General features: G+C 40.7%; 2 protein-coding genes across 2 annotated transcripts in view; both read left to right on the forward strand.

Annotated features, from left to right (window-relative positions):
- Nucleotides 1-4048, forward strand: part of abcc6a (ATP-binding cassette, sub-family C (CFTR/MRP), member 6a) — a 29033-nt gene extending 24985 nt beyond the window's left edge. The window contains exons 24-31 of the mRNA XM_085793457.1: nucleotides 82-281; nucleotides 390-516; nucleotides 1053-1154; nucleotides 1245-1391; nucleotides 1504-1662; nucleotides 1840-2006; nucleotides 2114-2308; nucleotides 2613-4048. Coding sequence (XP_085649583.1) covers nucleotides 82-281; nucleotides 390-516; nucleotides 1053-1154; nucleotides 1245-1391; nucleotides 1504-1662; nucleotides 1840-2006; nucleotides 2114-2308; nucleotides 2613-2721 — 1206 coding nt within the window. The 3' untranslated portion in view covers nucleotides 2722-4048. The remainder of the gene's footprint in view (nucleotides 1-81; nucleotides 282-389; nucleotides 517-1052; nucleotides 1155-1244; nucleotides 1392-1503; nucleotides 1663-1839; nucleotides 2007-2113; nucleotides 2309-2612) is intronic.
- A 536-nt stretch (nucleotides 4049-4584) lies between these two features.
- Nucleotides 4585-7788, forward strand: cep20 (centrosomal protein 20). The gene is made up of 4 exons (XM_085789910.1): nucleotides 4585-4661; nucleotides 5392-5589; nucleotides 6681-6765; nucleotides 7264-7788. The coding sequence occupies exons 1-4, from the start codon at nucleotides 4634-4636 to the stop codon at nucleotides 7391-7393; spliced, it is 441 nt and encodes a 146-aa protein (XP_085646036.1). The 5' UTR covers nucleotides 4585-4633; the 3' UTR covers nucleotides 7394-7788.
- Nucleotides 7789-10669: the final 2881 nt, after the last annotated feature.

Consider the following 10669-nt stretch of genomic DNA (forward strand, 5'->3'; position numbering starts at 1 on the left):
AATCATGGGAAAACCCTCGGCGTTCCCTCCTTGGTTTCTCTCACTGAAGCTGGTGTTTTACTTTTCCACTGTGGGCTACAGAGCTTCTACGTCGCCACATCCTGTCAGCTGCGCAGGCTGGAAGCTGTGAGCCGCTCGCCCATTTACACCCACTTCAACGAGACGGTGCAGGGCGCCAGCGTCATCCGGGCCTTCGGCGAACAGCCCAGGTTCATTCAGCAGGCCAATAAGAGGGTCGACTTCAATCAGACCTCCTACTTCCCCCGATTTGTGGCCACCCGGTACGATGATATGTGATTATTTTCAGATTATACATTTGTTTAGTTCATGTGGGATGGTCATTATTTACATTTTGGAGCCTGCCTGCTAAATCATTATTACATCCACAGGTGGCTGGCGGTTAATCTGGAGTTTGTTGGGAACGGCGTGGTCTTGGCTGCTGCCATTCTCTCAGTGATGGGAAAAAACACCCTGAGCCCAGGGATCGTTGGTTTGGCTGTGTCACACTCCCTCCAGGTAACAGCCTTGATTACTTAAAGAGATAGTTCAACATTTTGGAAAATTGGCCCGATGCCATAATAATTCACCACGCTATGAGATAATAATGGAATGTTACAAGACGGAGTTGTTTTCAAGGCAAATACAGAGACTGAATTTACCTCTAAAACAACTCTGTCTGGTAACGTTCTGTTATCTCATAGCGTGGTGAATGTGCAGGTCACAACTTGTCCACCAGAGCGTTTTGGAGTTGTTGGATTGTGTATTTGATGAGTTTGATGAGGGAAACCAAGAAATTCCACTAGCCTCCGTAGCGTAGCGCTGAGCAGCTCGCGGCTCTGCTCCGCCGTTCTAAAAATAGCTTGCACCGGCAATTAAAGGTAACAAACCTATACTGCTGTGACTATAGAGATTATGGCAATGGGCCAATTTGCCAAAACGTTGAACTGTCCCTTTAATGTCCCGCCAGGATCCATCATATCAACAACAGAGACGTTCTCGGTACAGAAAATAAGAATGATTTATGGTAACCTTCATCATCTTGGGTATTTCAGGTGACTGGAATCTTGAGCTGGATTGTGAGATCCTGGACTGACGTAGAAAACAACATTGTTTCTGTGGAGAGAGTCAGTGAGTACGCTGACACTGCGAAAGAGGTCAGTGCTCCGGCCCCACACACATTCAGTCACTGTCAAGTACCAACACTTTTTCCTCCTCTGCTCACCTCTTGTAATTGTCTTCTTTAGGCTAGCTGGAGTAAAGAAGGCAGCTCTTTGCCCCTGGCTTGGCCCCAGACAGGGACTATAGAGTTTCAGGACTATGGACTGCAGTACCGTAAAGGCCTCGAGTTGGCTCTGAAAGGCATTACCTTGCATATTCATGAAAAAGAGAAGGTGAGTCATTTTGTGTGATACAAAACAATATTTGAAATCTTTACCTGTCTTAATCCTGGATCACTTGAATTGCTTAAATTGCAGCACCCTGACTACAAACCTCTTTTCACAGGTCGGCATTGTTGGTCGAACAGGAGCCGGGAAGTCTTCACTTGCCCTGGGAATCTTCAGAATCTTAGAGGCAGCAAAGGGAAAGATCTATATAGATGGTGTCAACATCGAAGACATCGGACTCCATGACCTCAGATCACGCATTACTATCATTCCTCAGGTGCGACAGTAGTAATAACAAAAACCGAGCCCTGGCTTTCATCATATAAACTGTTTGCAATACTTTCAATCCTTATCCAATCTAAAAAAAAATTTTAAAAAAAGGCCATAACAAATTGTAATAATCCTGTTGCCAATCTGGACAGTGTTGAATAACAGCTGCCCTCCTCTGTCCCAGGACCCCGTTCTGTTCTCAGGCTCCCTCCGGATGAACCTTGACCCCTTTGACACCTACACCGATGAGGAGGTGTGGAGTTCATTAGAGCTCGCTCACCTCAAAAACTTTATCTCCAATCTGCCCGACAAACTCAACCATGAATGCTCAGAGGGAGGAGAAAACCTCAGGTACATAAGAACAATTGTTTTGCCTAATTAGTTGCCAAAAAATTGTCATAAAGATACAAATACATGATTTTAACCATCCACCTCTTACTCCTCCTTTGTCTGTTCAGTCTGGGTCAGCGCCAGCTCGTGTGCCTGGCCAGAGCCTTACTGAGGAAAACCAAGATCCTGGTTTTGGACGAGGCAACAGCTGCTGTAGACCTGGAGACAGACACACTCATCCAGTCCACAATCCGCACACAGTTTGAAGACTGCACTGTCCTCACCATTGCTCACCGCCTTAACACTATCATGGACTACACAAGGTGTGTTATGATTCACAACACTGTCAGTTCAGCATTTTAATCCATGACAGAAAATAAACCTGAGAGTAAAAAAAAAAATCAAATATTTAATGGCAACAGCTTCTAAAAATGTCAAAATTCAGTTTTGTTTCTTATCACTGTGACCTGAAGACATTTGGACTTGAAAATGATTACATTTGCAATAGTTTTTAAAATAAAAAAATCAATTATTTCCTAAAGAAATTACTGCTAATGCAGCCGATTAATCAATAATCAATAGCTAAAACCCATCTTCCTTCCTCTTCCTTTTTGTGCTTCTCTACAGAGTGATTGTAATGGACAGAGGCCACATCTCTGAGATGGACTCTCCAGCCAACCTCATCACACAGCGGGGACAGTTCTACAGAATGTGCCGTGAAGCTGGGCTGGTCTAGACTCTAGACGTTCGCTGCGTCTCGTAGACTCATGGTGTACAGATGTGGCACCTTATCCGTGTGGCTCTCCAACACGTGTTAAATTGGGCCATTCCAAGATTTATGGCAGCTCAAAGCGCCTCTCCACGGGCATCGTTGACGAATCTCAAGAGCAGCTGCTGATGCAGTCCCTACAATATTTGTTGGTTTATAACACACACACTCTGTCCTGAGAGGCATTGTTAACCTCAGATGATACATAAAGGAGAAAAAAAGAAAGCTAGAGTTGATTGTTGAGAGTCTCCAAGCTATAAATATTGTATATAGAGTAGAAGAGTCAGTTTATTCCATGAAAGGATTAAGCCAAAGGATGGGATGAAAAAGTACTACAAATCTTAAGGATTTTCATTCTCTCTTTGAACGGGAGCTATATTATATTTTTGTAGTTTTTGTAAGTGTTTATAAAGCACATGATTTTTTTTTTTTTTTAATGTTCTCTCAGGCTTAAATGTTGATGTTTACTTTTCATACGTTTCTCAGCCTCATATACCAAAAAGGAGGCACTATTGTCATTGTAAATTGATAGAAATCTATTTTTGCCTTCTTGCCCCAGGAACTGGGACAGGAAATACTCTGACACACTAACCTTCAAAAGGTTTACTCTGGCAAATGCAGGGGAAGTGAGGTTTTAGCAGTCTTCAAAATCTGGAGCTTGAAGCAGCCAATTTAGAGTTTTTATATGTCAGAGAAAAAGCGGAAAACACTGAAGTGAGCCAAGGCATTAGCAACCGTCCAACTATGTTGTGGCTGTTGTTTATTTCTGTCAAAGTAAACATATAAAAAAGTCAGTAGGGACCTTGCTGGTCAGATTTAACCTGATGCCGGTAGTGAAAACCACCATGAATGAAGAAAATGCCTCTTCAAAACAATGGTGATAAATCTTTGTGTGATTGTCTCTCTGCCTCCACCACAATAACTCAGGCCATACACACATTCATAGAGCAAAAAGAAAAAAAATCAATATTGTACTTTTGGTGCTGACATGACAGACTGTATATAGTCCACATTGGCCTTTACTCTCGATCCAAGGAAAGAACCTTATGAACTTTTCAAAGAGAAGAGGCATTTACTGTTTTTGTCTTACTGGTTTAGACAATATATTCTGAGAGGAATCCTATAGTTTATTTATGTCGAATGACAAAATGTATTAATTGTCCTTAAGATTTTGAGGATTGTATTATATTTATACTTTTTTAACAAGCTTGTTCATTTTTTCACTGACTATTTACTGTTAATGTACTGTCTTGTTCCATACATCATGCTGGATAAATAAAATTTATTTGAAGTTATAAAAGTGTCTTTTTAAGGGAGGGTGTAATAAAATGCACAAACCTTCGGGAAACACATTCAAATATAGAAACAAAAATGCTGCAGAGTGACCAAGGCAAGTTTAAATTATAGCACATATGACTGAAGGACTGGTGTTAGTGTATATAGGCCTACTGACATTTTCACTTCTATCCCTGGTGCATTTGATGCACTAAGGATGTGGTCGAGCAAGGCATATAAATCTATCTTAAAGATCCTTTACAAACACATTTTAAGACATGGAAAAAAACTTTGCTATAAGGAATTGTGTCAAATTATAACTTTAAATCAAGTTGTTACAAATCCTGAAACGTGAAGTGAAGCTCCAGCATCCAAATTCAGTAACAATAACTTATATAGAGTATGAGTCTATATGAGATAGGCTACCTCGTGAGATCTGGGATCTTTTAATAATAATCAATATAAGGACTTTGATAATACCGGTACACACTTTGGGGTTTTGATGAAGCAGTTAGTTGTAGTTACTGAACTCGGTCACTAGAGGGCAAGAGTCTCTGCTCTGGTAAGAGCAGCAGCAGATTGTCGTTTGTTTACACTTGTTGCAATGGCGACCATCACCGAGCTGAAGTGCGGTAAGCGCTCACTATCTTTCTTGATTTTATACCTTTACTACTTTCTCCACTTTTAAATAAAAAATAAATCAATAAATAACAAGGACCAAGCCGCTGCACAAGGGTCCACGACCAGCAACACTGGATAACCAACGTTATCTTGAACATAACATGACACCTCCGGTTCTCCATTCAAAAACAAGACATTTTATCAAACTACATGAGTCCTAACAGTCAGGCAGGTGTTAGCCTAAGTGACTCACCACCGCCTCTATCGTTAAAATCTACATGTTAATTCGGCATGGCTAAAATAGGACACATGTCACGCATGTCTATGTTGTTAGGGTTTCTCCATTGTCCACAAATGTAAGCTAGTGCAGTCAACACTTAGCAGAAAACTTTAGCTAACACTACTGTAGCTTGATGACTTTTGTTTTGGCCGAAGCAGATTGTGGGGAAATGGGTGAAGTCGGTTTGAATATGTATCCCGATGTGAAGAGTGGTCTTTAATGATCTGTAATTATATAATTCATGTGTCAAGAGCTCTGTAGCTTTGTCAGTTATCAAAGACTCGTCAAAATGACCAATTAACGTTACTGAGTGAGGTCTGGTTAAGTTACTGCAGAGAAGACCATCCGCCAGGACAGGCATTAAGTTAGCTGAGTTAACATATAAAGAGACAGGGCACAGACAGGACACACTTTCACCTGACTACATCTCATATTAATGCGCTACAATGTGAACATTTCAGCCGTCAGAGAGACGCTGGAGTCCCGCGGGGTGCTGGGCCAGCTGAAGGCTCGCATCCGGGCGGAAGTGTTCAGCGCCCTGGATGACCAGCGCGAGCCCCGGCCGCCGCTGTCCCACGAAAACCTGCTCATCAACGAGCTCATCCGGGAGTACCTGGAGTTCAACAAGTACAAGTACACGGCCTCAGTACTGACAGCAGGTGGGTGGACATTAAAAAGTCGTTGCGCAGCTTGTATTTTCACACACTGGGGGATGACATGACCACAGAGTACACACTGATGGTCAACATCTGCTCACACAATAGTGTTATAGACAAGGGTTGATTGATTGGTTAATATTGGTAGCCTATTCTGATTAAAACACTACACTACTGTATGTACAGATCTGGAAAAAAAAAAACATAAGAGACCGCTTTAAAATGATCAGTTTCTCTGGTTCTGGTTCAGTTTCTCTATTTATAGGAATGAGTTTGAGTGAAAGGAGCACTTTTGTTTTATTCTGTAAACTACTGACAACATTTCTGTCAAATTTGAAATAAGAATATTGTCATTGAGGTCATTTATAGATAATGACAACTGGTCAAAATAATAAAACAGTTCCAGTGTTTTAATTTAGACCTTGAATAATGCAAAGAAAACAAGTTCATAGTCATTTTTAAAAAACACAACACTAATGTTTTTAATTTAGGAAGATTTCAGAAATCACTGTGGTGGAATAATCTCAATGTTTAATCTCAACAGTGGTTTTTATAATCTTGAATATGATGTGGCTCAGGTGATCAGCTGATCAGTGCCTGGTTAAGTAGAATAAGATGTCCTTGTGTTGAAATTCAATAGACACTGGAATCAAACGGCTGCCACATGTAGAGAAGCTGATTTATTAACAACATTTTGGACTTGGTCTCTTCATTTTTTCCAGAGCTGTATGTGTGGGTTATCCTCTTTCAAACTTTATTGATTGGGTCACTTTCTGCTCAGTGAGTAAAACAGTATAGAAGAAGATTATTTATATTGCACATTTACTGTCGGAGACAACTCAGTGTGCTTCACAACATACTGTTGATATAGGCAAAGCAAAATACAAAAATATTTAAAAAACATATACTGTAAACAGAGCAATATATTACACAGATATACAATTAAGCTAATCAGCGCCATTGTTTTGAATACAGAAATGTTTTCATGTGAAATCACATGTTTATATTTCATATTCCAGCTGTTGTTTTGAAAGCAGTCATTACTGCAGAGCAAAGTGTGCTACCTCTAATCTCAGCACGGTTTGTTTTCCCAGAATCAGGTCAGCCTGAGGCTCCCTTGGACAGACAGTTCCTGGCGAGTGAGCTGAAAGTCGCAGAGGATATGAGCTCCAAGTCTGTGTAAGTGAGTAGGCCAGGATTTTGGGGAAATAGCTGAACAGTCTGCTGTCCAACGCAGAGTTCAAAGACTTACTGAACTCTCTGGTGGTAGGATCAAGTTATGATAATTTCATCAGCTCTGTGATTCATCGGTAATTGATTTTGAAATATCTCAAGACTTTGAATTAGTTCACCTCGTCCCCCCTTGCTTTGGAAAAACATGACGACATCCAGTTTGTGTTGTGAAAGTCAACATTTCTCTGGGGGTCTTAGTTAAGCACATGTGACTCAGCAGATTGTCCTATTAACATGTGTGCAGGGAAAACTCAACAACACATGATAAAAACAACTGGAAAAAGCATGTACCACCACAACCATCAGGTCCTGGGTTTGATTCTGCTCCAGGGTTTTATCAGTTAAAACCATTTGTCTCTGACTTTGGATCCAAAAAAAGAGAGAATGTAAAATGCGAAAAATGTTAATTACAAGTTCTGATTTTCCAACATTTTTACTTTCCAGACCTCTTCTCTATGGCTTAGTGTCCCACTTCTTGAACAGTAGTGACAATGGAGGGAAGGTGTTTCTGCGGGGTGCCTCTCTGCCCACGGCCCCCGCTGCCAGCAGCACAGTGCCTGCACCTGATGCTTAAAAAAGTGACAATGCACTGAATACTGGAATAGCATGGACTGAAAAGATGCTTCAACTTTCTCAATCAATGACATTAAATGTTGCAGCATATCTTTGGACTCCGATGATACAGACTACAAGAGTTCTGGTGAGACAGATATTAATGCAGGAAATATTTGCATTGTTGTTTTTTTTTAGTTGCCAAATGACCTCATATGGCCTTTTTATGTGATGAGATTACCATCCGCATCAGTCACGGTGGCACTGCTTACATTATCCTCACTCTTTTAATCATTTAGACAGAGGCAGGTTGAGATTACATTCCTTGATGTCTTCTTTTATTTCATCACAAATGTTTGATACTTTAATATTGTCTTTGAATTCTTAATAATAAATGTTTTATATTGGTACACAACACTGAAGTCTAAATGATTTGTGAAGTGCTGTTCTTATTAGGGAACACATGGTGGCAGTGTTATCAAAGACGCAGCTGAAGACTGGTCCTTCCAGAGGACGGACACTGATTCCTTGTTTTAACCTGTTGAAACCTGATCTGAACCACTTCTACAGCATTATGCCTAAAAACCATTCTATTTTAAAACTAATGGACATGCACACATGGCTGCCCTGAATCAAACTCACTATTGCTCCTCATCAGAATGACTTATGGATACTGACCTAATCTACTTTAAAGGGATAGTTCAACATTTTGGCAAATTGGCCCATTGCCATAATCCCTATAGTTTTAGGAGTAGGTTCGTTACCTTTAATTGTCGTTGCAAGCTATTTTTAGAACAGCGGAAACAACTCTGTCTGGTAATGTTCCGTTATTATCTCATAGCGTGGTGAATGTGCAGGTCACAACTTGTCCACCAGAGTGTTTTGGAGTTGTTGAAGAAATCCCATGAGCCTCCGTAGCGTAGCTCTGAGCAGCTCGCGGCTCTGCTCCGCCGTTCTAAAAATAGCTTGCACCGAAAATTAAAGGTAACGAACCTACTCCTCCTAAATTTACAGGGATTATGGTAATGGGTCAACTTGGGCTCAACAAAAAACAGACAATCTCAGCCCACACTGACAGTGGAGCAAGCTACCAAATGTTATAGGAGCAGGGGCATCCCTCTCTATCTTCGAGAATCTATCGGAGAATCATCCCATGTAGCTGATCACCTTGCACTCATAAACAGATAAAATACCCAGTATTTACATTTAGGTCTCCTACTGCACTGAGGCTGTGGTGATGTCTCACAGGTCTAAGTCAGTTTGGAGAAAAAGCATCTGTCAAATGAGCCACTCACTGTAAATGTGAAAGTGATAATGATAATCTTATATCCAAACAAGGAGGCATTAAAAGGTCTGAATTGTTATGAAGTAAAATTTTCTATTTTAGTTGTCCTAAGTGCAGCACAGACTGCAATAAATAAACTCTAATTCAGCTTTTAAAATAGACACTTACAGGACACTTATCTATTACACTACATGAGCAGATGGACTTTTATAAACATACTGCATAACACTTAGTTAAGTGAGGTGAGCTCTTGAGCTTTTGCTTTGTCTGTGTTTTATCATAAAGCCATTTAAATAAAGCATGCACCTGAAAGTGGCCTTATTTAAAATTCACTGACCTTCCTGTGATTGTCTGAACCTTTTGGCACTCATTGTGTATTTCTGTGCGACCACACCCACCCATGTTGCCCCTGCACCCTTGCCCTTGAGTTGGTCACAAGTGTATTTACCAATACTACTTCAGCAACATTTGTCTGTAATACAACAGGTTAGTTATTATTATGGTGATTATGAAGACGTCTTAACTTGCTCTTATGCAGCAAATGGTCCACATGTTAATGCTGAACTGGATGAGGTCGCCTCTAGACTTCTACAGTATCATCACTATGAAATCATGAAAAAAATGACATCTTTAATCATAATGATCTATACAATAAACAAATACCATACAAAAATACACCACCATATGCACTCCAGAGCTTGTGCTGGACATGCAAATGTCTTACTGCAACAACCACATACTTTTTGCATCTCACTTCCTCTCTTGCCATTTAAGGGAACTTCACTTGCTTATCTCACACAACTTAGACCCCTGAGTTTCTGGAACTGATTATCTACGGGGTCGGCCTTTTTCTTCTCTCAGCCAGATCGCTGATGCTGAGCAGTCGGTTCCACATCTTCCACCATCTCTAAGCTAATCTATGTCTAAAGTTATTTTGTACTTTATAAAAGTTTATTTGAACTCTCTCCTCTAACATATCCACATCTCTCATTCTTGATTGTAGAGGCTTTAAATAGGTGAGATCATAGCGCTCGGATTAGTTCACTGAAAGAATGAGATCATAATATTGAGCACACAGTGTGTTTTAGTGTGCCTGCCCGTGCCTCTGATGGAGGGAGTAGCTGTGAAAAATGAAATGTAATCATCTACCTTAAGTGCATTTCGAAGAAGATGTAACTTTATACTAATTTATAGCTTCTCCCTCCCATTAGAGATGATAATGTCACAGTGAGCTGCATCTGGAACAGTCTGAATCTACGTTGCTTACTTGGAGCAAACCTTATTTGCCCTTAAAGGCTGTGGCCCTGGGGGCGTCTAGTTTATTGGCACCAGTCGTGAGTGTTCTCTTGAAAATGGCTATATAAGCGGAGGAAGTTGAACAATGGCACACGATTGTTCATTTGGCGGTTTGCCCTGTAATAGGTAGCATTTCGCCTCCACTGTATAAATGAGTTGCGGGTAAAAGGGACAGCTGTATAAATAGTATTGAACGTAGTGGTCTTTTGACTGCAGCGCAGTCAACTGATGTTTGCCCCCGGGGCTCAAATTAGAATGCAACGGCATTCCACGAGGGTCAAACGGATCCATAAACATATTTTCTCTCCAATAGATGGCCATCTATGGACATGAGGTGGAGGAAAACATTTAACATATTTTATGTGACTGATCTCTGCATTACAGTCCATGTTGATTTCCCTGTGAATTCACATTCACATTATGTTGATGGACAGTCCACACGTTGTGCCACAGTACAAGCTGTTCTGTTTTAGTTGTGAGTGGTGAACTGTGGAAATGTGAGCGCTGCAAGTTCAGTCATCTAGCTGTGTAAATAAAGTTGATCCAGTCAGTATAATTCATTCTTTAGTTTATAACTGTGTCCAATACAAAATACACTTCAAGTTTACAGTTGAGATTCACTGAATATTACTGAGTTCAGCATCCTTCACTCAGACTTTTTGTCCATGTTCACTCCCACCACCTCCTCTCCTCCTGTCACTGCAGACTTTTTCCTAG

This window comes from Trachurus japonicus, chromosome 1, assembly GCF_045865225.1.
Source record: "Trachurus japonicus isolate A0001 chromosome 1, Traja_1.0".
Taxonomy (NCBI): domain Eukaryota; kingdom Metazoa; phylum Chordata; class Actinopteri; order Carangiformes; family Carangidae; genus Trachurus; species Trachurus japonicus.

Bases quoted from the DNA above. Each gene is read 5' to 3' on its own strand.
- cep20 (XM_085789910.1), top strand. From the start codon at position 4,634: ATGGCGACCATCACCGAGCTGAAGTGCG. The intron at 5,590-6,680 runs GTGGGTGGACAT...TTGTTTTCCCAG, and splicing joins GGCCTCAGTACTGACAGCAG to AATCAGGTCAGCCTGAGGCT. The intron at 6,766-7,263 runs GTAAGTGAGTAG...TTTACTTTCCAG, and splicing joins GATATGAGCTCCAAGTCTGT to ACCTCTTCTCTATGGCTTAG.